General features: G+C 51.0%; 2 protein-coding genes across 4 annotated transcripts; one reads left to right on the forward strand and one right to left on the reverse strand.

The window, feature by feature from the left end:
• The first annotated feature begins 617 nt into the window (after positions 1–617).
• ankrd28b (ankyrin repeat domain 28b) lies at positions 618–11,981 on the forward strand. The gene is made up of 28 exons (XM_028979785.1): positions 618–756; positions 1,322–1,405; positions 1,474–1,552; positions 2,121–2,191; positions 3,232–3,432; positions 3,509–3,596; positions 3,692–3,834; positions 3,906–4,118; positions 4,198–4,276; positions 4,923–5,037; positions 5,120–5,202; positions 5,331–5,394; positions 5,467–5,535; positions 5,618–5,758; positions 6,350–6,461; positions 6,561–6,587; positions 6,669–6,743; positions 6,823–7,024; positions 7,804–7,891; positions 8,062–8,179; positions 8,254–8,473; positions 9,501–9,588; positions 9,663–9,746; positions 9,831–9,976; positions 10,061–10,143; positions 10,221–10,303; positions 10,386–10,477; positions 11,052–11,981. Exons 1-28 carry the CDS (start codon positions 730–732, stop codon positions 11,336–11,338), a joined length of 3,162 nt encoding a protein of 1,053 aa, XP_028835618.1. The 5' UTR covers positions 618–729; the 3' UTR covers positions 11,339–11,981.
• A 4,250-nt stretch (positions 11,982–16,231) lies between these two features.
• Positions 16,232–23,499, reverse strand: LOC114790082 (solute carrier family 40 member 1). 3 transcript variants are annotated; one of them, XM_028979797.1, is made up of 10 exons: positions 23,364–23,498; positions 21,687–21,766; positions 21,118–21,218; positions 20,644–20,711; positions 19,021–19,180; positions 18,721–18,836; positions 18,505–18,631; positions 18,151–18,411; positions 17,245–17,925; positions 16,232–17,167 (listed from the first exon to the last, which is right to left on the reverse strand). In XM_028979797.1, the coding sequence occupies exons 3-10, from the start codon at positions 21,212–21,214 to the stop codon at positions 16,908–16,910; spliced, it is 1,770 nt and encodes a 589-aa protein (XP_028835630.1). In that variant the 5' UTR covers positions 21,215–21,218; positions 21,687–21,766; positions 23,364–23,498; the 3' UTR covers positions 16,232–16,907. The 3 variants fall into 3 exon arrangements, with proteins under 3 accessions (XP_028835630.1, XP_028835633.1, XP_028835631.1); XM_028979800.1 differs by lacking the exon at positions 21,687–21,766 and having other exon boundaries at positions 20,648–20,711; positions 23,364–23,499; XM_028979798.1 differs by lacking the exon at positions 21,687–21,766.
• Positions 23,500–24,488: the final 989 nt, after the last annotated feature.

Raw genomic sequence — 24,488 nt, forward strand, 5'->3', positions numbered from 1 at the left:
CCTTCTCCTTCACCTCCTCCTCTAACTCTATAGAAGACCAGGACCAAAGATTTTGGTCTATCCGAGTTGACTCTTGTTTTATTTCTGTGATTCCATTTCCCTATCACGCTATGTTTTTTTCTGAAAAGCGTGGTAGTGGCCTAGTGGGTAACACACTTGCCTATGAACCAGAAGACACAGGTTCAAATCCCTGAGCAGGACACTTAACCCTGAGTGTCTCCGGGGGGGACGACTGTCCCTGTAACTACTGGTTGTAAGTCGCTCTGGATAAAAGCGTGTGGTGAATGCTGTAAAATGTAAATGAATTTGAAGAAGAATTTGCGCATTGGTGACACCACGTGGAAGGATTTCCTTTCGGAAAATGTGTGGGTGACGCTGATCTCGGAGCAGCACGGTGCCCTCGTCAAAACAGAAGCATAACATTTTATTCAATCAATATCACAGCACAGTTGCCGGTATTGTCATTTTAGGTTTTATTCTCGTCTTACGTTTACTGTCGCTGCCGTCCAAGACGAGGCGATTGGCTGCGGACGACGCAGAGCTGCCGACCAATCAGCGTCCGTGTTATTCGGACGCTGGTTCGCGCTCCACCAATCTGTGAGCCGCTCTTTCCGAGGCGGCGCTGGCGGTAATGTCATGGCGTTTTCCTGTTGTGTTTACGAGTGATGAAGTATGTAGGCTTCTCTCGCCGTCATTTCGTTTCCTTTTCGTTCACTTTGCGGCGGAAACATGGCGGTTCTGAAACTCCGAGACCAGGTGGGTGTCCACGTTGAATCAAAGCCGAGACGGAAGGTCGGAAATCGGATTTTATCACCGAACTGTGGTCCGGCTCGTGGCACGCGGTGTGTGTGCGTGTGAGAGGGACAGGGGACAGTTTTATTTTAGCTATAATTCTGCCGGACGTGCGTGTTCTCCTTTCTTTCTTCCGTCGGACGAGAGGGAATGTCAAAGGGCCGTTTCCATGGTGATGGCGTTAAGTAGCTCCAGTCTGTGGACATGAAAAGGCAGAGACGTTCAGAATGCAGCTTTGTGTCCTGTCGTCAGATGGACGTGGGACACTCTTCAGCTCTTAGACTATGATGATGATGATGATGATGATAGTTGCCCAGTCTGATTGGCTCAGGCGTGTGGGCGTGTATGACAGTGTACATGTGACCGTTTCCTGGTCAGAAAATGTCACACAAGTGTCACCAGTACAGTTGTGGGTATTGTAAGTACCTGGTACACCCCTGGGACGCAGCTACAGATGATCTGGATTATCTTGTTGACCCCGCCTCATTCACCTGTGGATGTGCATTAAACCACACGCCCTGTCTTTCAGCCTCCTCTCATAAATGCGATATTTAACGTGGACCCGGACGAGGTCCGCTCTCTCATATTCAAGAAGGAGGACGTGAACGTGCAGGTAGATCCTCCTCCCTACTGCCAGGCGCCACGCCCGGTTCTGTGCGTGACGTTCTGCTCTTGTTTCAGGACGGGGAGAAGCGGACGCCCCTCCACGCCGCAGCGTACCTGGGAGACGCTGAGATAATCGAGCTGCTGATTTTATCAGGTGAAACTGATTCTCTTTCCTGTTTTCACAGATCTCACAGGAACCTTGAACAGGCTGAACGTGTCTTGTAAAAATGCTAATGTTGGAATTTTTTACACTTCGCTTCAAAATCCAATACATTTACATTTATGCTATTTACCAGACGCCCTTATCCAGAGTCCCTTACAATCAGTAGTTACAGGGACAGTCCCGACCCCCTCCGAGGGCAATGTAAATTAAACAAGAGGTTGAAGAGTTCTGAAAACACAGCATAAAAACCACCTCACACTGGGTTAAAGCCAGGGTGTAAATGCAGCGATTGACGGTCATTCTGTAAATGTGGGGCGGCCACTGCACCTTTGGCGGGCCAGTGGTGGCCTAGCGGTTAAGGAAGCGGCCCCGTAATCAGAAGGTTGCCGGTTCGAATCCCGATCCGCCAAGGTGCCACTGAGCAAAGCACCGTCCCCACACACTGCTCCCCGGGCGCCTGTCATGGTGTCCACTGCTCACTCAGGGTGATGGGTTAAATGCAGCGGACACATTTCACTGTGTGAAATTCACTGTGTGTTTTTTTGTTTTTTTTTAACAGGGGCGAGAGTCAATGCCAAGGACAGTAAGTGGCTTACGCCACTTCATCGAGCTGTGGCGTCCTGCAGTGAGGTAACAGTCAGGCAGACACGCAGACTGACGGACAGAGAGTCCGGCACACGGGTGGACGGATAGTCGGACGGACGGACGGAGAGTCAGGCGGGTGGGTGGATGGACGGACATATAGACGGACGGACGGACAGAGAGTCCGGCACGCGGTTGGACGGAAGGACAGAGAGTCGGGCGGGCGGACGGATGGATAGTTGGACGGACGGACAGTCAGGCGGACGGGCGGAAGGACAGAAAGTCGGGCAGGTGGACGGATGGACGGACGGACAGAGAGTCCGGCACGCGGGTGGACGGACGGACAGAGAGTCCGGCACGCGGGTGGACGGACGGACAGAGAGTCGGGCGGGCGGACGGATGGATAGTTGGACGGACGGACGGACAGAGAGTCCGGCACGCGGTTGCATGGAAGGACAGAGAGTCGGGCGGGCGGACGGATGGATAGTTGGACGGACGGATGGATAGTTGGACGGACGATGGACGGACAGGAGTCGGGCGGGCGGACGGATGGATAGTTGGACGGACGGATGGATAGTTGGACGGACGGATGGACGGACAGAGAGGCGGGCGGGCGGACGGATGGATAGTTGGACGGACGGACGGACGGACGGACGGACGGATAGTTGGACGGACGGACGGACAGAGAGTCGGGCGGGCGGAAGGACAGAGAGTCAGGCGGACGGATGGACGGACAGACAGACAGAGAGTCGGGCGGAAGGACAGAAAGTCAGGTGGGCGGGTGGACGGACGGACGGACAGAGAGTCGGACGGACGGACGGACGGACGGACAGAGAGTCGGACGGACGGACAGAGAGTCGGACGGACGGACGGACGGACGGACGGACAGAGAGTCGGACGGACGGACGGACGGACGGACAGAGAGTCGGACGGACGGACGGACGGACAGAGAGTCGGACGGACGGACGGACGGACAGAGAGTCGGACGGACGGACGGACAGAGAGTCGGACGGAAGGACGGACAGAGAGTCCGGCACGCGCGGGGACAGGTGGACAGAGACCCAGTGGTAACGGCGCCTGTCCCGCAGGAGGCGGTGGAGGTCCTGCTGAAGCACTCTGCGGACGTGAACGCGCGGGACAAGAACTGGCAGACGCCGCTCCACATGGCCGCCGCCAACAAGGCCGTGCGCTGCGCCGAGGCCCTGGCGCCGCTGCTCAGCAACGTGAACGTGTCGGACCGGGCGGGGCGCACCGCGCTGCACCACGCCGCCTTCGGTGGACACCTGGAGGTCTCTGATGGTTTCTGTGTGTTTTTGAGCAGCGTGGATTTGGACGCGTTTCATTCGGTTGCTCCGTCTTGTCCAGATGGTGCGACTGCTCCTGTCCAGAGGAGCCAACATCAACGCTTTTGACAAGAAGGACCGGCGGGCGCTGCACTGGGCCGCCTACATGGGTACGAAGTTCACGGTCGTACGCTGCAGCACACACACGACACACGGAGCATCTGCCTCGTGGTCCACCGTGGTTCACGCTCGGTTCCTCCCTCAGGACACTTGGAGGTGGTGAAGCTGCTGGTCTCCCACGGGGCCGAGCTCAGCTGTAAGGATAAGAAGTGCTACACTCCCCTCCACGCCGCCGCGTCCAGCGGGATGATCGGCGTGGTCAAGTTCCTGCTGGACCTCGGGGTGGACGTGAGTGGCGCCGGCCCCCGTTTTTGCTCCGCCCCTCGCGTCAGTTTCCACAGCTGCCCGTCTGTCCGCAGATCAACGAGCCGAACGCGTACGGGAACACGGCGCTGCACCTGGCCTGTTATAAAGGTCAAGACGTGGTGGTCAACGAGCTGATCGAGTCGGGCGCCAACGTCAACCAGCACAACGAGAAGGGCTTCTCCCCGCTGCACTTCACCACCGCCTCACGCCACGGCGCCCACTGCCTCGAGCTGCTGGTGGGAAATGGCGCCGACGTCAACATCAAGGTGAGATGCTTCCGGAAAAAGACGGGAGAATTCCGTCGAGCAGGACTGGCGTTCATCTGTAAAATGTGTGTGTGTGTAGAGTAAAGACGGGAAAACTCCGCTGCACATGACCGCGATCCACGGCCTATTCTCCAGATCACAGGCAGTCATTCAACACGGTGAGTCTGCACAGCACCTTCGCGTTCAACCCTGCGCCGGCCTCGGTGTGCCGTGGGCAGCCATGACGGGCGCCGGGGGCATCCCGGAACCTTCCGGGCCGCTTCCTGACCCGCCAGGCGTGCTGAAAGTCATGTGATCTGGTTCCTGTAGGACGGTAGTAGCCTAGTGGGTAACCAGAAGACCCGGGTTCAAACCCCACTTACTACCATCGTGTCCCTGAGCAAGACACTTAACCCTGAGTGTCTCCAGGGGGGGGACTGTCCCTGTAACTACTGACTGTAAGTCGCTCTGATAAATGCTGAAGGTGTAAATGATTGTGCACATTGACATTTACATTTTACAGCATTTACCAGACGTCCTTATCCAGAGCGACTTACAGTCAGTAGTTACAGGGACAGTCCCCCCCTGGAGACACTTAGGGTTAAGTGTCCTGCTCAGGGACACGATGGTAATAAGTGGGGTTTGAACCTGGGTCTTCTGGTTCACAGACGAGTGTGTTACACCGCTAGGCTACTAGCACCTAACCGACCGTGAACACACCTGCAGTTGTGATTAAAGGCGTGGCTGTCAGCTGGAGGTGGACAGCGTCTCTGGAGATGACTGTTGAAAACGCGATGAGTTATTAAATCCCAAATGTACGTGCAGGAGCGGAGATCGATTGTGAGGATAAGAACCAGAACACGCCGCTGCACATCGCCGCGCGTTACGGACACGAGCTGCTGATCAACACGCTTCTCTCCAACGGGGCCAACACAGCCAAGTAAACACACACACACACACACACACACACATCTGGGAGCAATAATCCCGGTTTTGAACGTTACGTTTTGTGTGTGTGTTAGGAGGGGAGTGTATGGAATGTTCCCCCTTCATCTTGCTGCCCTCAGTGGCTTCTCTGACTGCTGCCGAAAACTCCTGTCCTCTGGTGAGACACACACACACACACACACACACACACACACACACACACACACACACACACACAGGGCTCATCTTTCCGGATTGGTCCACAGCTGTGTGAAGGTGTTGAACGCCCGTCTTCTTTTTTTCCAGGCTTTGACGTGGACACTGCTGATGACTTTGGGAGGACCTGTTTACATGCAGCTGCTGCAGGGGGGTGAGAGACACAGATTACTGCTGTCTGTGGGTGTGTGTGGGTGTCATCTGATGCTCGTCCTCCCTCTTGTAGGAATCTGGAGTGTCTGAACCTGCTGCTCAACTCTGGAGCCGATTTCAACAGGAAAGACGGCTTTGGAAGGTAAGTGAAGGACGTCCTGGGTCGCCGCTCCACGCGCCGGGCTCCTGCACTCAGTCCTGTCGTTCGTCTCGGTGTCTCTCAGGACTCCCCTGCACTATGCCGCTGCCAACTGTAACTACCAGTGCCTATTCGCCATGGTGGGGTCGGGCGCTGGCGTCAACGACGTGGACCAGCGCGGCTGCACCGCCCTCCACTACGCAGCCTCGGCTGACAACGACGGGAAGTAAGACATCAGCCACGCGTTCGTGTCTGGACATTATTACACAGTTCTGGAACAGAGACACTAGCTATAGAGGTGTGAGTCCTCATTGGTGTGCATTGTGATGCGTTCACCATCAATTTTTCCCCACACACTGTTCCCCGGGCAACTGTCATGGTGCCCACTGCTCACCAAGGGCGACGATTAAATACAGAGGACACGTTTCACCGTGTCACCGTGTGCTGTGCTGCAGTGTTTCACCATGACAATCACTTCACTTTCAATTTCTGCTGAAATCCACATCACCATTAAACAGCGACGAGCGTTAATCAACATCAGACAAAGTGCAATCGCATGCAAAGGCTGCTCATTTCGGAAAAATTGGTTCATTTAAAAAATGAATGCTAGACTGCAGAATATGGCAAGAAAAGCTGGTAGAAGCCATACCGTACAGCAGCATGTGTAGTGTGCATCGCTGCGCCCTCAATGTTGAAATGCTGAAGAAAGAAGGGTGGAAAGTTCATCCAGGCCCATCGATATGCAGATTCGTTATCGTGTCTTCTTATTCCGTGCATCTTTCAGTGAGTTCCTGTCTCTCTGTCTCTCTGTCTCCAGGTGCCTGGAGTATCTGTTGAGGAACGACGCCAACCCAGGGATCCGGGACAATCACGGCTACAACGCTGTCCACTACGCCTCTGCTTATGGACACCGACTCTGTCTGGAACTGGTGAGGCCCCGCCTCACGACTTGACCCCGGCGTTGCGCGTCACATGATGAAACGGTGCTGTCGTTTACTGACTCCGCCTTCCTTTCTGTTTATCTGCAGATTGCAAGCGAAACGCCGCTAGATGTGGTGAGTGAAGGCCGAATCGACCCAACATTACACGAAGCGGAGGGATGCTCTCATTTAACTCTGCATCTGTCTGTCTGTCAGCTGATGGAGACGTCAGGGATGGACCTCCTAAGTGACTCTGACGTCCGTGCGCCTGTCAGTCCACTGCACTTGGCAGTAAGTGGACATTCACAAGAAGTCCCACACTGCCTCTTCATTCAACAGACTCATGGCTCTGTGTGTGTATGTGTTTCAGGCATACCATGGCCACCACCAAGCTCTGGAGGTCCTGGTTCAGTCTCTGTTGGACCTGGAGGTTCGGATGGAGGACGGTCGGACACCTCTGGACCTGGCCGCGTACAAAGGTCATGTGGAGTGTGTGGATGTCCTTATCAACCAGGGAGCATCAATATTGGTGAAGGACAGCAGACAGAAGAAAACACCGATACATGCTGCAGGTAAACACACACACACCTGAATATGTGCTCATGGATTAAAGTTCTCCAGATTTACTTTACTTTACTTTACTTGCTTTTATCCAAAGCGAATTACAAGAGGACACCAGCAATTCTCATTCGGTTTCTATAGATTTTGAGTTACAAAACTAAGAGCCCCGATAAGGACTAACTTGTCAGGAATAGAACATGCTGGGAATTGTTAAGTGCTAGATGAGATTATTTTGTGTGTGTGTGTGTGTGTTGGACTCGTCTGAAATACTTTTTGAACAAGTGGGATTTCAGCTGCTTCTTAAAGGTGGTGGTAGTCTTGGCTAGTCGAATGGAGCAGGACAAGTTGTCCCACCAGCCAGGGACAACAAAGGAGACCAGAGTGGATTGGGACCAGAGACCCCGTGAAGAGGGACTTTTTAGTCTCGTTTCGTGTGCGGATCTAAGAGGGCGTGCAGGAGTGTATCTAGTAGTGTGTTGGTGTAAGAGGGAGAACTTCCATTTACAGCCCTGTAGGCAGCATCAAGGACTTAAACTTGATGTGAGCAGCTACCGGGAGCCGGTGGAGAGAGGTGAGAAGAGGCGGGACGTGGGGGTGTTTTGGCTGGTTGAAGATGAGGTGGGCTGTCACGTTTTGGACCATCTGGAGGGGTTTTATGGTGACCGCAGAAGCTCCAGCCAGGAGAGAGTTGCAATAGTCCAGTTTTGACATGACCGTAGCCTGGACCAGGAGCTGTGAACCTGCAGGTTTGGTAATTTTTTGTGCTCTCGCTCTTCTGTCTGTGCTGCAGCCGCGAACGGTCACTCCGAGTGCCTGCGCCTCCTCATTGGAAGCACAGACGTGCCTGGCGCAGTGGACGTCCGGGATGGGCTTGGGCAGTAAGTGTCATGTGACCGGGTGAGCGTCATTGTTCCGGCGGAGAGCTGGGTTTATTAACCGGTTTACTGTGGTGCCGCAGATGTAAGTGGGTCGGAGCCCGGGCCTGGTGATGAACAACGAGTCTGTGTGTGTGTGTGTGTGTGTGTGTGTGTTCGTGTGTTCACTGCAGGACTGCGCTGATGCTGTCGGTGTTGGGCGGCCACACCGACTGTGTTTACTCCCTCCTCAACAAAGGAGCCGGCGTGGACGCCAGAGACAAGTGGGGACGGACAGCCCTCCACAGAGGGGTACGTTTTATCGTGCGTACATACACACGTCGGCTGACAACACTCGTCTCAGTGTGTGTGTTTGGTCAGCGCAGGCCGTGACGGGCCATGAGGAGTGTGTGGAGGCTCTGCTGCAACACGGCGCCAGTGTGCTGGTCCGGGACTGCAGGGGGCGCTCCGCTGCGCACCTGGCGGCAGCATGTGGTCACGTGGGGGTGCTGGGGTTACTGCTGCAGGTGACCCAGTCTGCGAAGAACCCGCCCGTAGTCACGGACCGCCAGGGCTTCACCCCTCTGCACTGGGCCTGTTATAATGGTACAGCGTCATCAGTGTCATCGTGTTGTCCTCATGTCATTGTTTTAGATTTTAGAATTAAGGGGCAGTGGCGGCGTAGCGGTTAAGGAAGTGGCCCCGTAATCAGAAGGTCCCCTTGATGCTTTGGCCTGTCATGGCTGCCGTCTGCTCACCAAGGGTGACTGTTAAATACAGAGGACACGTTTCCCTGTGTCAGCGTGTGCTGTGCTTGTTTCATGTTGAGAATAATTTCAATTTTAAAATTTACTTGGCTAGCATGATTTAAAGGAAAAAAAAAAAAATCACAAAATGCCTTAAAACCAGGCAAAAGGTCACAATGAACCCAGCTGTGTTGTCATTTCTAACTATTCTAAAACGTAGAAGCTGAGCAAGTGGCCTCAGTCTTAAAGTAAGGAAACAATCTTTACGAAATATCTCCATACCTTGGTACTGGTTAAATCCATGATATTAGCTGGAAAATCTTATTACTATTTAACAAAAGTTAGATACCTTGTTTTTAAAATAACATCTTATTCTATTTTGATTAAAAACATGAGAAATATTTCTAGAAAACTTGACTTTCTTTTTTTTTTTTTTTTTTTATAAATCCGTTTTCGCAGTGAAGGGCTCCAAACCTGCTGTAGATCAAACTCTCGCTTTCCATCTTAGCTTTTTAAAAAGCAGCTGAAAACACACCTTTACACAGGATTCTAAGATGTTGAATGAAATGAAACAGAGCAGCACATTACACGGCGACACAATGAAACGTGTCCTCTGTATTCAACCATCGTTCTTGGTGAGCAGGGGGCTGCCGCGAGGAGGCGCTTTGCTCAGGGGCGCCATGGCGGCTCGGGATTTGATCTTGCAACCTTCAGAGTTACCCGCTAGGCCACCACCGCCTCAAGTCACTAACTTGACTGTTATTTCCAGTTTAAAATAATAGTCACAGTGAGGATATTGATTGTGATTAATGTTGCGTTATGCGCCGGGGCTTTATGAATAAAGGTATGAATATGGTTGTAGATGAAACGGTGCTCTGCTCCTGCAGGTCACGACTCCTGTGTGGACGTGCTGCTGGAGCAGGAGTTCTTCAGCAAGGCCGAGGGCAGCCGGTTCAGCCCCCTCCACTGTGCTGTGTAAGGGCTGCTGTGTGGGTGTGGGTGTGTGGGGGACTGTTCTGTGATCCCATATCTTCTTTTTTATTCTATAGGATTAATGATAATGAAGGCGCAGCAGAGATGCTGATTGAAGCTCTGGGTGCTTCCATCGTGAACAGCGCGGACGCGAAAAGCAGGTCTGTCCGGGGGACGTCACCGTGACCCTCCAGGTGAACCACTGTTACAGTGAACTGAGTCCTGTCCTCCGCCCCGTCCCCCAGAACCCCTCTTCATGCTGCAGCGTTTACCGACCACGTGGAGTGTCTGCAGCTGCTTCTGGGCCACAACGCGCAGGTGAACCGGGCCGATGGCGGCGGGAAAACGCCGCTCATGATGGCCGCCGAGAATGGCCAGACCAGCAGCGTGGGTGGGTGCTCAGAGTGGTGCTGGTGGGCGGGTTGAAGGATGGAAGGTGCGTGCTGAAGCTCTGTTGTGGTCTTCTCCGCCTCAGAGGTGCTGGTGAACAGCGCCAGAGCCGACCTGATGCTGCAGGACGCCAACAGGAACACGGCGCTGCACCTGGCCTGCAGCAAGGTGTGTCTCTCTCGTCCTAGGCGTCCACGCCCGTCCTCATTCCGCTCCCCTCGGTCCTCACTGTCCTCCCCCCACAGGGCCATGAAACCAGTGCCTTGTCAATTCTGGAGAAGATTAGCGACAGGAACCTGATCAGCGCCACCAACGCGGCTCTGCAGACGTAGGTGCTTTTAATGAGCTGAGCTGTAGAGGTTCCTTATTTACAGTATTTCGGAGTCATCTGATGTATTTCCACTCCACAGTCCACTGCACGTCGCGGCCAGGAACGGGCTGACTGTGGTGGTGCAGGAGCTGTTGTTGAAAGGCGCGAGCGTATTGGCTGTGGACGAGAACGGTGATGTATTTCCTGCTACGAACTGAGAAGGCTGTAGAGGGGGATGTAATGATGCACTAATGTACAGAATGGGACGTGGCCAAACTCTCCCTCACGGTGGAGCGAAAAGCCGTAGCGTAGAGCGCAGGGAAACGCAGCTGCTGCGGTGGCGGATCCGAGACCCGCGTCCGGCCACATACACATGCAGCGCTGAGTGGATTTTGATTGAAGAGGTTTACTTTAGTTTTTACTTTGAGCAACCAGTCAACCAACTGCTTTGGTGAAATGTTTTGACCCCGACATGGGACAGGCACCAAGAAATGCACGCCTGGGTTCCAGTTTAGTTTTTGTTTTGTTGTGAAATGTGAAGTGTAAGGTGACCTTGGGTTTTAGAAAGACGCCCTGAAAATGCAGTTTTGATCATATATATAAACTTATATATATTGCATACAATACAAAAAAATATTTGTCAGCTGGCGATTGTCCCACTTAAAAAAGATGAGGGAGGTCATTTTCATCATAGGTACACTTCAAATGTGAGAGATAGAACATAAAAAAAAGTTATTTCTACAATGGGGCCCTCCGATCTTTGCAGGCTACACTCCTGCCCTGGCCTGCGCCCCGAACAAGGATGTGGCCGACTGCCTTGCCCTCATCCTGGCCTCCATGATGCCCGCCTCACCCAGCAGCAGCAGCACGGCGCCCTGCCTGTCCCCCAGTGCCCTTAACAACGTCTCTGTCCCACCTAAAGGCGGCGCTCTGGAGCGGCCGCAGTACAGCAGTTACTGCAGTTTCAACAGCGTGGGACCCCAGCAGCAGCAGCAGCGGCAGCGGCGCTCCATCTACGGCCACGAGCTGGACTCCGACTCCGAGACGTACTGAGAGGAGATGACGCACGACACACACACACACGTATACACACTGCGGGCCTACATCATCATGATGAAAAATTAAGTACTTGTGACCATCGTGGTTTGATTCCTGAGAAGTGACTGAACTTTCCTGTACGGATTTTACCCGATTTCTGACGTGTTGCATAGGAATGTTTAACACTGGAGAGTTTTAATTAAAGTGAAATTAATGATGTTATCCCCAAAGTGCACACACACACACACACACACACACGGATATACTCAGATTGATGAATTACAACCACTACAGGCAGCCTGACGAAGCCAACCATTCCTGAGCCTTAAGACTTTCACTAAGACACACGACTCGTGGCAATAAACTCGGACTCGGGACCAATGATCTGTGGAAGTTGATTGGCTGAGGGGGGTTCCTCACTGCTGACGGTTCTCCAGTGAAGTCCTGCAGAATTGTCTTCTTCGTTCTGTGCCTTCACGAGTCCAATGGGCCACACCCACCCAGGACAGGAGATGCTTTGGTGCTGGTGGAGGAGGAGCTCTTTGGACTACATCGTTGGTACGTGTGGTCATCAGTACCAGCTGGAGGGTCGAACTTTTATTCCACTTGTGTATTTTATGCTGAACGCATTAAAATAAATGAACTGCTATTTCCTGTGTTTGTGGGTGGGTGTGTAAATTCTCCTCGTGTTTCTGTTTATGAACCGGGTTGGTTGCGCGGCGAGACGCTCAGAATGTGGCTAATGGTGTCTGCTTCTGGTCCGGAATTCTCTTGAAAGTCATTTCCATTACCTGGACACCGGAGAGGAATGGTTCCTCCACTCGGGGGATACAGCACCCTGAACATCAGACAAGCCGATTAATTACACTCCCACGTGAATGCAAATGAGACGGGGCCACGCTTTATAAGCAGCAGCCGCTGGACACCCGCAGACCATCTCACCGACGATGTCCTCCAGCGGCCACCGGAGAGAGATGTGAGCAATGGCCAACTCTGTTGTACCTTTTTATACTGCAGTAACACGTAACCGTGTGTGTGTGTGTGTGTGTGTGTGTGTGTGTGTGTGTGTGTAGGCTGGTACTGTTTGCTTTTATGTCTCTCCTGTTAGTCCCTGTCGACTCTCGTCTCCCCACCAGTATGGAGGAGTGGAGGCAGCTCAGTAATCCTGACAGCAGGACGCTGGTGAGTTTCTCCTCTTTCGGTAGGAGTCACCAACCCCAGACTCCCCGCACATCAGATCACTCCTGAAGGCGTCGTACGACTCTGTAGTGGCATCAGCCATCTTTTACGGTGTGGTCTGCTGGGGCAGCAGCATCTCCGCTGGGGACAGGTAGGGACTGAACAGGCTGATCCGGAGGGCCGGCTCTGGACCCAGCGGAGGGGGTGAGTGACAGGAGACAACAGGAGCTACTACCACCCACTAGGGTTAGCTGCACCCACAAGGTGGGAAGGAGAGGTTCAGAAGGTCTTTTCTTCCAACCGCTGTCAGGCTCTTCAACAAAGACCACACAGACAAACACACACATCAAATACCCATTGTACATGTGTAGATATGGATTGTACATTGTGTAGATATATACATATTTATTTTTTGCTGCTACCTTTGTTTCTATCCACTTTCTGACGTGACATGCAATTTACCACTTGTGGGACTAATAAAAGTTGATCTTATCACGACTTTGTCCACCTTTCGTTAGATGTTTTCATCAGAATCAGAAAATCTTTTTTTTTTTTTTTTTTTTTTAATCCCAGAGGAAATGGTTGAACCAGCCATCTAATATGCATCAAATAAATGAAGTGATTAATTCTTCATCTCCCCTCATAGTTCTTCCGCATGCTACAGACCTACCTGGACAGCAGAGATGCCAACAGCGCAGCAGGAAACCATCAGATGACCAACGAATGGACGGACTCCAGCTTCGATAAATTCCGTCTGTCCGTCCACAACGACGTGACTGATGATTAACTTCTCGTTGACGCAACACCTTTAATAAAATCATTCACAAAATGTCACAAGCTCAGGTCTTATTTTATTAAAAAAAGTTGAGTGGACCTTCATCTTGACCTTTTTCTGTCTCTCAGACAAAGATACTGTGTTTTTGTAGCCAATTTATTGTTTGATCAAAAAGACACATAAAACCAATCAGAGAGCAGCACAACAATGACACGGACCCATGAGCTGGAGGAGCGTTTCTGTCCCCTCCTTCCACTGATCTACTGACACACACACACACACACACACACACACACACACACACACACAGGTGGCTGAGATCCTGAGACTTTAACACCAGATTTACGACACGCAGGTCCTGTACTGAGGTAATTTATTTCAAGTGTTCGTTTGAAGGGCCTGAACCCCACTCAGCACAAAGTAAAGTTCTGATGAGTTCACGACCCAACAGGGTTCAGGGTTCCGTCACTGGTGGGAGGTGGTTTGTGTTCGTCATGTGGGATTATAGAAAAGAAGCTCAAAATTCACAGTGTTAAAAAAAAAAAAAAAAATAGTTTCAGAAGACTGACCTTTGACCTCTATGACAGCTGCAGACGCATGATATAAGTGGTGGTGGTGAATTTCCTCCTGGTGATGGAGTACATGACTGAGGTCACCTGGACTGAGCTCTGTGCGATATGGCATCAGATGGTATAAATTGCGGTAAATAGTTTGACGGGTTAATTAAATGCAACGTGGCGCTGCAGCAGGAAGTCGTATTTTAATCGCTTTGCAGACACACCAGCACATAGACAGATAAAAAAATATCCGGGCAATTCTACGGAAAGTGGACTTCCTGTCACGCCCGTAAGGCCTGTGAAATACCGGATATATTTATGACGCCGGTGATTACATAAATTATTGTCAGGAAAGATTTAAAGAACACTATGCTTGTTCATATTTTGTCGTGCTGTCCCTCCAGGACTGCGCTATTTTTCAGTCTAGATTTTCTTTTGGAAACTAAAATTTAGGACAAACTTCGAAATCCTGTTCGCGCAGGTTTTTTTTCTCGTTTTCATGAGGAGCAGATATTTCTGTGGTTGGCGGTATGATCAAAATCGCCCCATTTTGCACACCGTTCCACATATCGTGTACCGTTTATACCGCACAGCCCTAGTGCAGATGTGCTCATCTGGACGCTGTGATGGTTCAGATGTGGTTATCTGGACTGATGGTGGAGATGTGGCCAGCTGGACGCTGTTGGGGTTCAGATGTGGTGATCCGGACTGATGGTGGAGATGTGGCCAGCTGGACGCTGTTGGGGTTCAGATGTGGTGATCTGGACTGATAGTTGTGATGTGCTCATCTGGACGCTGTGATGGTTCAGATGTGGTTATCTGGACTGATGGTGGAGATGTGGCCAGCTGGACGCTGTTGGGGTTCAGATGTGGTGATCTGGACTGATAGTTGTGATGTGCTCATCTGGACGCTGTGATGGTTCAGATGTGGTTATCTGGACTGATGGTGCAGATGTGCTCATCTGGACGCTGTTGGGGTTCAGATGTGGTGATCCGGACTGATGGTTGTGATGTGGCCAGCTGGACACTGTGATGGTTCAGATGTGGTGATCTGGACTGATGTAGGAGATGTGGCCAGCTGGACGCTGTTGGGGTTCAGATGTGGTGATCTGGTCTGATGGTTGTGATGTGGCCAGCTGGACGCTGTGATGGTTCAGATGTGGTGATCTGGACTGATGTAGGAGATGTGGCCAGCTGGACGCTGTTGGGGTTCAGATGTGGTGATCTGGTCTGATGGTTGTGATGTGGCCAGCTGGACGCTGTGATGGTTCAGATGTGGTGATCTGGACTGATGTAGGAGATGTGGCCAGCTGGACGCTGTTGGGGTTCAGATGTGGTGATCTGGACTGATGGTTGTGATGTGGCCAGCTGGACGCTGTGATGATTCAGATGTGGTGATCTGGACTGATGGTTGGGTGTGGCCATCTGGACACTGTTGGGGTTCAGATATAGTGATCTGGACTGATGGTGGAGATGTGGCCAGCTGGACGCTGTTGGGGTTCAGATGTGGTTATCTGGACTGATGGTTGTGATGTGGCCAGCTGGACACTGTGATGGTTCAGATGTGGTGATCTGGACTGATGTAGGAGATGTGGCCAGCTGTTGGGGTTCAGATGTAGTGATCTGGACTGTTGATGGAGATGTGGCCAGCTGTTGGGGTTCAGATGTAGTGATCTGGACTGATGGTTGTGATGTGGCCAGCTGGACGCTGTGATGTTTGAGATGTGGTGATCTGTACTGATGGTTGTGATGTGGCCAGCTGGACGCTGTGATGATTCAGATGTAGTGATCTGGACTGGTGATGGAGATGTGGCCAGCTGTTGGGGTTCAGATGTAGTGATCTGGACTGGTGATGGAGATGTGGCCAGCTGTTGGGGTTCAGATGTAGTGATCTGGACTGATTGTTGTGATGTGGCCAGCTGGACGCTGTGATGTTTGAGATGTGGTGATCTGTACTGATGGTTGTGATGTGGCCAGCTGGACGCTGTGATGATTCAGATGTAGTGATCTGGACTGGTGATGGAGATGTGGCCAGCTGTTGGGGTTCAGATGTAGTGATCTGGACTGATGGTTGTGATGTGGCCAGCTGGACGCTGTGATGATTCAGATGTGGTGATCTGGACTGATGGTTGGGTGTGGCCATCTGGACACTGTTGGGGTTCAGATATAGTGATCTGGACTGATGGTGGAGATGTGGCCAGCTGGACGCTGTTGGGGTTCAGATGTGGTTATCTGGACTGATGGTTGTGATGTGGCCAGCTGGACACTGTGATGGTTCAGATGTGGTGATCTGGACTGATGTAGGAGATGTGGCCAGCTGTTGGGGTTCAGATGTAGTGATCTGGACTGTTGATGGAGATGTGGCCAGCTGTTGGGGTTCAGATGTAGTGATCTGGACTGATGGTTGTGATGTGGCCAGCTGGACGCTGTGATGTTTGAGATGTGGTGATCTGTACTGATGGTTGTGATGTGGCCAGCTGGACGCTGTGATGATTCAGATGTAGTGATCTGGACTGGTGATGGAGATGTGGCCAGCTGTTGGGGTTCAGATGTAGTGATCTGGACTGGTGATGGAGATGTGGCCAGCTGTTGGGGTTCAGATGTAGTGATCTGGACTGATGGTTGTGATGTGGCCAGCTGGACGCTGTGATGTTTGAGATGTGGTGATCTGTACTGATGGTTGTGATGTGGCCAGCTGGACGCTGTGATGATTCAGATGTAGTGATCTGGACTGGTGATGGAGATGTGGCCAGCTGTTGGGGTTCAGATGTAGTGATCTGGATTGAGGGTTGTGGTTCTGGCCGGATGTCGGTTTCTATGGAGATCGCTGGGTGTCCTTTTAGTGTCCTATTCCTACCAGCAGGGGGAGCTGAGTTCTCTTCCTGCAATCTAGAGTGAAGTGCTGCTGCGGCGCCTGTTGAAATGGTTCCATAAGGAGAAGGAGGATTGGACAATTTATAGGATGTGGGGTGAGAGGTCATTTTGGGATGCAGGGGTCAGAGCAGGGATACAGTCACTCCACAGGCGGGACGCAGCATCTGGCGTGCAGCGCTTCTTGGGCGGAACGGCAGCTTTACGTGTTGAGGTGCTGCTTCCTCTTGGCCTTGCGCGCATACAGGAAGTACATCGTGTGTCCGGTGGTAATGAATAAGACAGAGATGATGACCAGAATGCCGAAGTGATGTGGTTGTGGGGCGGAGATGACCATGACAAAGTGCAGCAGGTCCATCAGGTAATTCATGGAGCTCTGGACGCCATTGACCACACCCCGTTCCGACTCACAGATACTCTCCTGCAGCAGCTGGGTCACCGTCAGGTCAAATGACCACAGGCCTGCAGAGACATGAGGAGACCGCCATCACTGTGAAGAAGAAATTTTCAGCACTGATGCAGTAATTGCGTCCACTCACCAACGCGCGCTGTGATGACCCCCAGGAACAGCAGGATGATGGAGGCGTAGCTGTCTGGCACGGCCCCCGTGGGCGCGTTCTCGAAGAGCAGGGTGTTGTTGGTCCAGTGGATGGAGGAGCGGTCTGGCAGCAGGGGCTGGTTGGTGCCCACCTGCAGCGGGTACGTGTGTTTCTGCCTCTGCCCGGCCATGCCCTCCGCCGCCGAGCCGTTGGCGTTCTCGGCGTAGGGCGCCAGCAGGCTGAGGTCCAGGGGGCTGCCGGGCGCGAACACGGAGCACACGCACAGCAGCAGGCAGCCGAGGTGCAGGCAGCTGGAGATCACGCCGGTGTTGACCAGGCCGTACAGCTTCCGCAGGCGGGTGAACAGGACGGTGCCCATGAGCCCGGCGATGGCGGACACGCCCATGAGGATGGAGAGGAGCGAGCCGCTGATGCCCTGGGTGTAGGCGTAGCCCGTGGTGATGCAGTCGAAGCCCAGCACCGTCGTGTAGAGGAAGGCCAGGCCCATTCCGGCCAGGAAGACCTGCTGCCGGTAGTAGGCCTGCCAGCCGTCCTTGCAGGTGCTCAGAAGCTGCTGGAACTTCCGGAAGCAAAGCGGCAGGCTGGCGAGCTCCTTCAGGCGCAGACTGAGCCTTCCATCATCTGCACCAGGCGGCTGCACCCCCTGCGTCTGATCTTCACCTGCAGACACAGGAAACTTGCAGTTTGGGACACGCTGTCTTAGACTGTTACACATATTTTATAGACATAAAAGTGCAATATTTGCATATCGGTTCATTGTTTACTTGCAATATTTGCAATACTGTGGTCTGTACAGCCGCTAAAGCATGTCACTGCATATCACACCGTGTAGGACTGTGAATGTGACCAATAGAATCAGAATTTTTAAATGATAAACCATCAGACCTGCTGCTCTCTTCCTCCCCCTTCTCCTCCGTAGGCAGTTCTGTCCATCCAGCCCCACCAAGGACGGTTTGACGGACAATTCCGGGACGATGCGGTACACCCGAGAGAGAAACGTGAACTCCACGATCAGGGACACAAGATTCCAGCCCAGGATGAATCCACAGCCGACCACGTTAGACGCCAGGGTCATGACCTGCCCCACAGCCAGAGGGGCCAGGATGTTGGTGACCTGATCGATGCGGCGCATGGTGGCATTCATCCCTGCCTCAGAGACGGTGGACGGGGGGTACACTGTTATTCATGAGCCGCTGCCGCTGCTCGGCGACGTGAAATGGATATTCAGACCCAGCTCACCAGCCAGATGACCGCGGTTGTAGCCGGTGATGACCACGATCCAGTCCCTCTGGATGGTAATGGTCAGGGCCGTGCTGGCGAGGTTTGCCACATCTGCCAGGACGATCACCACGGTATAACAAACCACCTTGTGTGAGTCAGTAGAGGACAGCTTAGCAACATCAGAATGCCAGAATGCCAGAAATGTGCTCCGAACCGGATGTTTGTCACACTCACAGTCAACCAGCCGTCCCAGATTTGCTCGATCTGCTTTTTATATGAGAAGACGAGCATGAACACGATGCTGCACACTGTCACTGAGATGTTCTGAATGAACAGCGAGGCGTGGGCCACTGCAGGAAGAAAACTCTCACTCTGTTAAAGCCAATCAGATTTTTGCCTATTAGGCCACATTTAAAGGTATGTTCAAGTTCTTAAAATCCGGACTATGGTGGGCTTCGGACCTGGACAACTAAGTGGCTTGACTTGTACAATCGAGAAAGACAAATCTCAACACTGGGTCTTGGCTGGACATACCTTTGTTCCGAGGGTTTCGGTCAACCCAGTCCCCAATCAGTGCCCCAAGAAGCAGCACAGAACCAGCAACCACCAGGCCAAAGACTGCAGTCAGGAGCAGGTTTCGACCATAGAGCTCAATCAGAAACACAGAGATGGCAAAGTGCCACATGCGATCACCCTGCCAATGAAACCCGAAAAAAACCACAATGTCAAATGTTGGTGCATGTTGGTGTTGGTAGTTGCCGTGGTTACTTTCACTAGGAATTAAAGCGCCTGATAACCTGCATGTTGGTGTTGGTAGTGGGTGTGGTCACGTTCACTAGGAATTAAAGCACCTGATAACCTGCATGTTGGTGATGGTAGTGGGCGTGGTCACGTTCACTAGGAATTAAAGCGCCTGATAACCTGCATGTTAATGTTTGTAGTGGGCGGGGTCACGTTCACTAGGAATTAAAGCACCTGATAACCTGCATGTTGGTGTTGGTAGTGGGTGTGGTCACGTTCACTAGCATTTAAAGCGCCTGATAACCTGCATGTTGGTGTTGGTAGTGGGCGTGGTCACGGTCGCTGGAATTAAAGCGCCTGATAACCTGCATGTTGGTGTTGGTAGTGGGTGTGGTCACGTTCACTAGGAATTAAAGCGCCTGATAACCTGCATGTTGGTGTTGGTAGTGGGCGTGGTCACGTTCACTGGAATTAAAGCGCCTGATAACCTGCATGTTGGTGTTGGTAGTTGGCGTGGTCACGTTTGCTGGAATTAAAGTGCCTGATAACCTGCATGTAGGTGTTGGTAGTGGGCGTGGTCACGTTCACTAGGAATTAAAGCGCCTGATAACATGCATGTTGGTGTTGGTAGTGGGCGTGGTCACGTTCACTGGAATTAAAGCGCCTGATAACCTGCATGTTGGTGTTGGTAGTGGGCGTGGTCACGTTTGCTGGAATTAAAGTGCCTGATAACCTGCATGTAGGTGTTGGTAGTGGGCGTGGTCACGTTCACTAGGAATTAAAGCGCCTGATAACCTGCATGTTGGTGTTGGTAGTGGGCGTGGTCATGTTCACTAGGAATTAAAGCGCCTGATATCCTGCATGTTGGTGTTGGTAGTGGGCGTGGTCACGTTCACTGGGAATTAAAGCGCCTGATATCCTGCATATTGGTGTCGGTAGTGGGCGTGGTCACGTTCACTAGGAATTAAAGCGCCTGATAACCTGCATGTTGGTGTTGGTAGTGGGCGTGGTCACGTTTGCTGGAATTAAAGCGCCTGATAACCTGCGTGTTGGTGTTGGTAGTGGGCGTGGTCACGTTCACTAGGAATTAAAGCGCCTGATAACCTGCATGTTGGTGTTGGTAGTGGGCGTGGTCACGTTCACTGGGAATTAAAGCGCCTGATATCCTGCATGTTGGTGTTGGTAGTGGGCGTGGTCACGTTCACTGGGAATTAAAGCGCCTGATAACCTGCATGTTGGTGTCGGTACTGGGCGCGACGTGTATTCATAGAAGGATGGTTTAATACTCTAGAAAGATGAAGTAATGAAGCTGTAAATCATGCCTACAGGCTCCTCCTCCTCGTTTCTAAAACATATTCAGTTTGTGAGAAATAATTACAGCACATTAGAAAGTAATTTGACAAGAGGACTCCTTACCCACATGGACAGGGCTCCACTGACGTAGATGAGAAATTTTGGTCCCCTGAGGTAGATGAGGGCCGACCCTGTAAACAGACCAGCGCTCTGTTACCTGTTTGCTTGTAAATGTAATGGTTAGTTATGATTGCTGTAGGATGCGGTTGCTGACAGCTGTGATTGTCCTTGAGGTTCACATTCTTCTAGATGGTTCTGATGCTAGTTTGGTAGTTGTTTTGGTGATAATCCCTGTGATTGCTGTGGGATGGAACTGTTACTTGTGATGGTTGTTGGTTGTAGTTGATGCAAGATGTGATGAGTGCAAGTGATTTCTGTTTTTGGGGTGTAGTTTTAGAATGATCTATGTGGTGGAGGTTAGTTGTGATTACTGTACAATGTGATTGTTGCTAGTTGAGATTGCAGTGTGTGTTGATATTATCGTTATTAGTTATTATAATGAAGTGGGTTATGGTAGCTCATTTTTATTTGAGTTACCTGGTGTTCTGCCTTTCCTGCCTCTTTCTTCTCTGATGTCCTCACCCTCAAACTCCACCATCTGCCCAGCCTGCTGCGTATCTGATCTCAGAGACATTTTTCTGATGATAAAAAGAAGGTCTGAGACTCCAAGGATGCTGTTTGTCTTCTTATTTCATGCTGGTGTATTGCATACAGTCCAGACATTTCATAATTCATAATCTGAAGAAACGTTCAAACCATCTCCTCACTTCTACACTAAAGCACTTTTTGTACATGAACCACAGGCAATTTCCCTTTTCTTAACTCACAGGGTTGTTCATTTTACATATTTCAGAAATTAGCAAATGAAACATGACATATTTGTTTACATATTATAACAATTAAAACTATTCGAACATATAATATAATAGACCTACAGAATACATCGGATCATCCGTAACCAGCTAGTAAACAGAATATTAAGGAACGCACGCACAGCCTTAAAGACACCATGCTGTTTCCTACAGAAGGACAGAGGACAGCAGCCTGTGTCGGGACAGCGATAATGACCAGAAAAAAATCCATCCACACGATGGAAGTGGAATTACCTTGGGTAAGAAAGGACTCCTCGATTTGATGAACTTTTAGCCCTTTTCCATATGTGCAGTGTGAAGATGCACCTCTTTCCCTGGACAGGAATTCAGGCTGTCATGGTCAGAAAGGCTGGACAACAGTGTGTCCTGCTCCATTGTATGAAAATGCCAGAAAAGCAGAAGAGGGAGTGGGAGGACAAAGGCAGCCAGCATATTCCAGAGCACGTGACAGAGGGGGACAATATGACTGTAGGCCTATTAAAACAGCCACTGTCCCACACATGCGCGCCTCGAAATAGAAAAGAACACTTCATTTAAGGGGTCAAACCAAGTTGAACGTTTTATAAATGGCCTGAGAATGAAATATAGTGAATTCGGAGCGAAGCTGTAAGGTTGTCAGCGGCTCTGTCTCTCTCTGGAGATGTCAACTCAGGGTCTTTCACAGGACATCATTCATCCTAGGCTTTTTTTTAAAGAGCAGCAGGTTTCCATGAACCACGTTAGAAGACAGCTCTGTATTAAGTATCAGGACACCATTGAGGATTTGAATGTAACTTTTGCTGTACTTGTCTTTTCTTATCCGAAAACAGCAAAGCACTTTATTCTGTGAGACAAATGAATCATTCAGAATATGTGGTTATTGTTATCTTCCAGTTCATGTACCAGCATCTGAACAGCCAGTAGATCAATGGCCTTTATCAGGTGAGACAGTCTGGTCTGTTGGTCCACCTGCCGTTTACACCACCATGATACACCATGATCAGGGAACCTGGACTGGTGGACAGAGAAAACCCAGCTGGGGTACGCCAGCTCATCTCGCTTTGGAGACCCCGCCTACAGAAAAGCCCCCCCCACGCACACACACACTCCATAATGATGGATAAATGGCCAAATGTACAGTGTTCTGTTCAAAAATCTTTGCTTTACCCCAAAGCACCCAAACATCATTCATGAGTGAATATCAGAAATCATACATAAAGTGAAGTGATTGTCACATGTGATACACAGCAGCACAGCACACGGTGCACACAGTGAAATGTGTCCTCTGCATTCAACCCATCACCCTGAGTGAGCAGTGGGCACCATGACAGGCGCCCGGGGAGCAGTGTGTGAGGACGGTGCTTTGTTCAGTGGCACCTCAGTGGCACCATGGCGGATCGGGATTCGAAATGGCAACCTTCTGATTACGGGTCCACTTCCTTAACCGCTAGGCCACCACTGCCTACATAGTCCGGGTTCCATGCAGAGTAGGTGGGCTTTTTTTCTGCTTCAAACACAATGTATGCCAGGAAGACAATCAGCAGCATCAGGGGACTGATGACCCTCCACATGACCTGCCAATAGAAGTCATCCACTCAATGTCATCACTAAATCTGAGGACAGGAAGTCCACCTGTTCAGAGCAGAGGTTGCATTACGATGCATGGCATCATCGAACTGGAAGAAGAGGAGACCTGTTTATGCCATAGACAAAGACCACAGCGATGACTTCAAAGAAGGCGATAATGTGGAGAGGCAGTGACCCCACATAGTTGTGAAAGATCTCCAGCCAGTAGTTTCCTGAGCCCAGGGTGAAAATCAGCCCCAGGCAGAAGGAAATGAGGCCTATGAACCCTGAGGAGATAGGTTGTCTTCAATTTCATGACTGTTTCATGATCAAACATGCAGCCTCGTAGCCACCTCATTGCCTCACCTGTCACAAGCTCTTTGGGCGTCCACTTGGGCACCATGGTCAGGCCCTCAAGGAACCCAAACATGGAGGACAAGTCAATACTGAAGAGCATGATGAAGAAGAGTACAGCCCAAATCTGAGACTCGGGCATCTTCATCATAGCCTCTGTAAAGACGATGAAGGCCAGGTCAGTGCCGGAGGTTCTCTGAGACACATTCGCACACCAACTGAAGACTCTATTTTACTGTGTTAAAGCCATGACCAGAGCCAAAGAACCGATGTACCTCACACTGCCTCATCTAGAAAAGTCTCCAGATAGCAAGGCCTCAGGTTCAGGCTCAGCACCAGACTGGGGTTGGGGGCACTGCAGTGACTCAGCCAGCTGTCGTAGTTTTCCACTGTGATGTTTTGATCGCCAATGTTGAAAGCATTTGCCAGATCCAGGATGTTCCTGTGACAAGAACGTTTACAGTCAGTGTCAGGCAGCAGCAGGGACAAGAGGTGTATCCAAGATGGGAACTCACATGCCCAGGCACTTGTTGTAATTGGATTGAGCCTTGAATCCCAACACGGCAAAGACAGGGATGGAAGCGAAGATGGACATGCCGCCGTTGATACACCCAATGATCACAGCGTCTCGCTCACAGTTGTTCCTGAAGACGTCATGAAATGGGACTCATAAGACAAGCAAAGAAGCATAAAGAACCATTTGGTCTTACCTCTTGGGTTTATAACTGGAGAAGGCAATGAGTCCCCAGAGACAAGGAGAAGGTCTGTGTGGCGGCATCCAACCAAACCTTTGGGTTCTTCAAAGTCGTCCACTGTTGAAAATTGTAAATCTTCAGCATATAAGACATGTACTGTATCTGTGCATTAGTGGCAAATAAAAGGACATTCAATAGAAAGTGAAAGTGAAGTGATTGTCTTTTTTTCCCCGGCCTGTCAGTCGCACGGTTGACACATGAAAGAACATAGTGCAATCATAAAAGAAAGAAAAATATATATGAATATACACACTAAACTATACTATACTAAACTAAACTAAACTAAAACTGTACAGATCTCTATTAGAGAAAAGTAAAACTTTTCTGTACAATAAACAGGACAAACAAGATGCTTGTAAGAGGATATGCTGGATATTTCAAA

This window comes from Denticeps clupeoides, chromosome 5 (genome assembly GCF_900700375.1).
Source record: "Denticeps clupeoides chromosome 5, fDenClu1.1, whole genome shotgun sequence".
Taxonomy (NCBI): Eukaryota; Metazoa; Chordata; class Actinopteri; order Clupeiformes; family Denticipitidae; genus Denticeps; species Denticeps clupeoides.

What these genes read in the sequence shown, in the direction of transcription:
- ankrd28b (XM_028979785.1), top strand. Translation starts at nt 730, where the DNA reads ATGGCGGTTCTGAAACTCCGAGACCAG. An exon ending in GCGAAACGCCGCTAGATGTG is followed by an intron (nt 6,588 to 6,668) that starts GTGAGTGAAGGC and finishes TCTGTCTGTCAG; the next exon opens with CTGATGGAGACGTCAGGGAT. An exon ending in ATTGGCTGTGGACGAGAACG is followed by an intron (nt 10,478 to 11,051) that starts GTGATGTATTTC and finishes CGATCTTTGCAG; the next exon opens with GCTACACTCCTGCCCTGGCC.
- LOC114790082 (XM_028979798.1), bottom strand. Translation starts at nt 21,214, where the DNA reads ATGTCTCTGAGATCAGATACGCAGCAGGCTGGGCAGATGGTGGAGTTT. An exon ending in CCGAAACCCTCGGAACAAAG is followed by an intron (nt 18,837 to 19,020) that starts GTATGTCCAGCC and finishes TTCTTCCTGCAG; the next exon opens with TGGCCCACGCCTCGCTGTTC. An exon ending in GGGGAGGAAGAGAGCAGCAG is followed by an intron (nt 17,926 to 18,150) that starts GTCTGATGGTTT and finishes CTGTGTCTGCAG; the next exon opens with GTGAAGATCAGACGCAGGGG.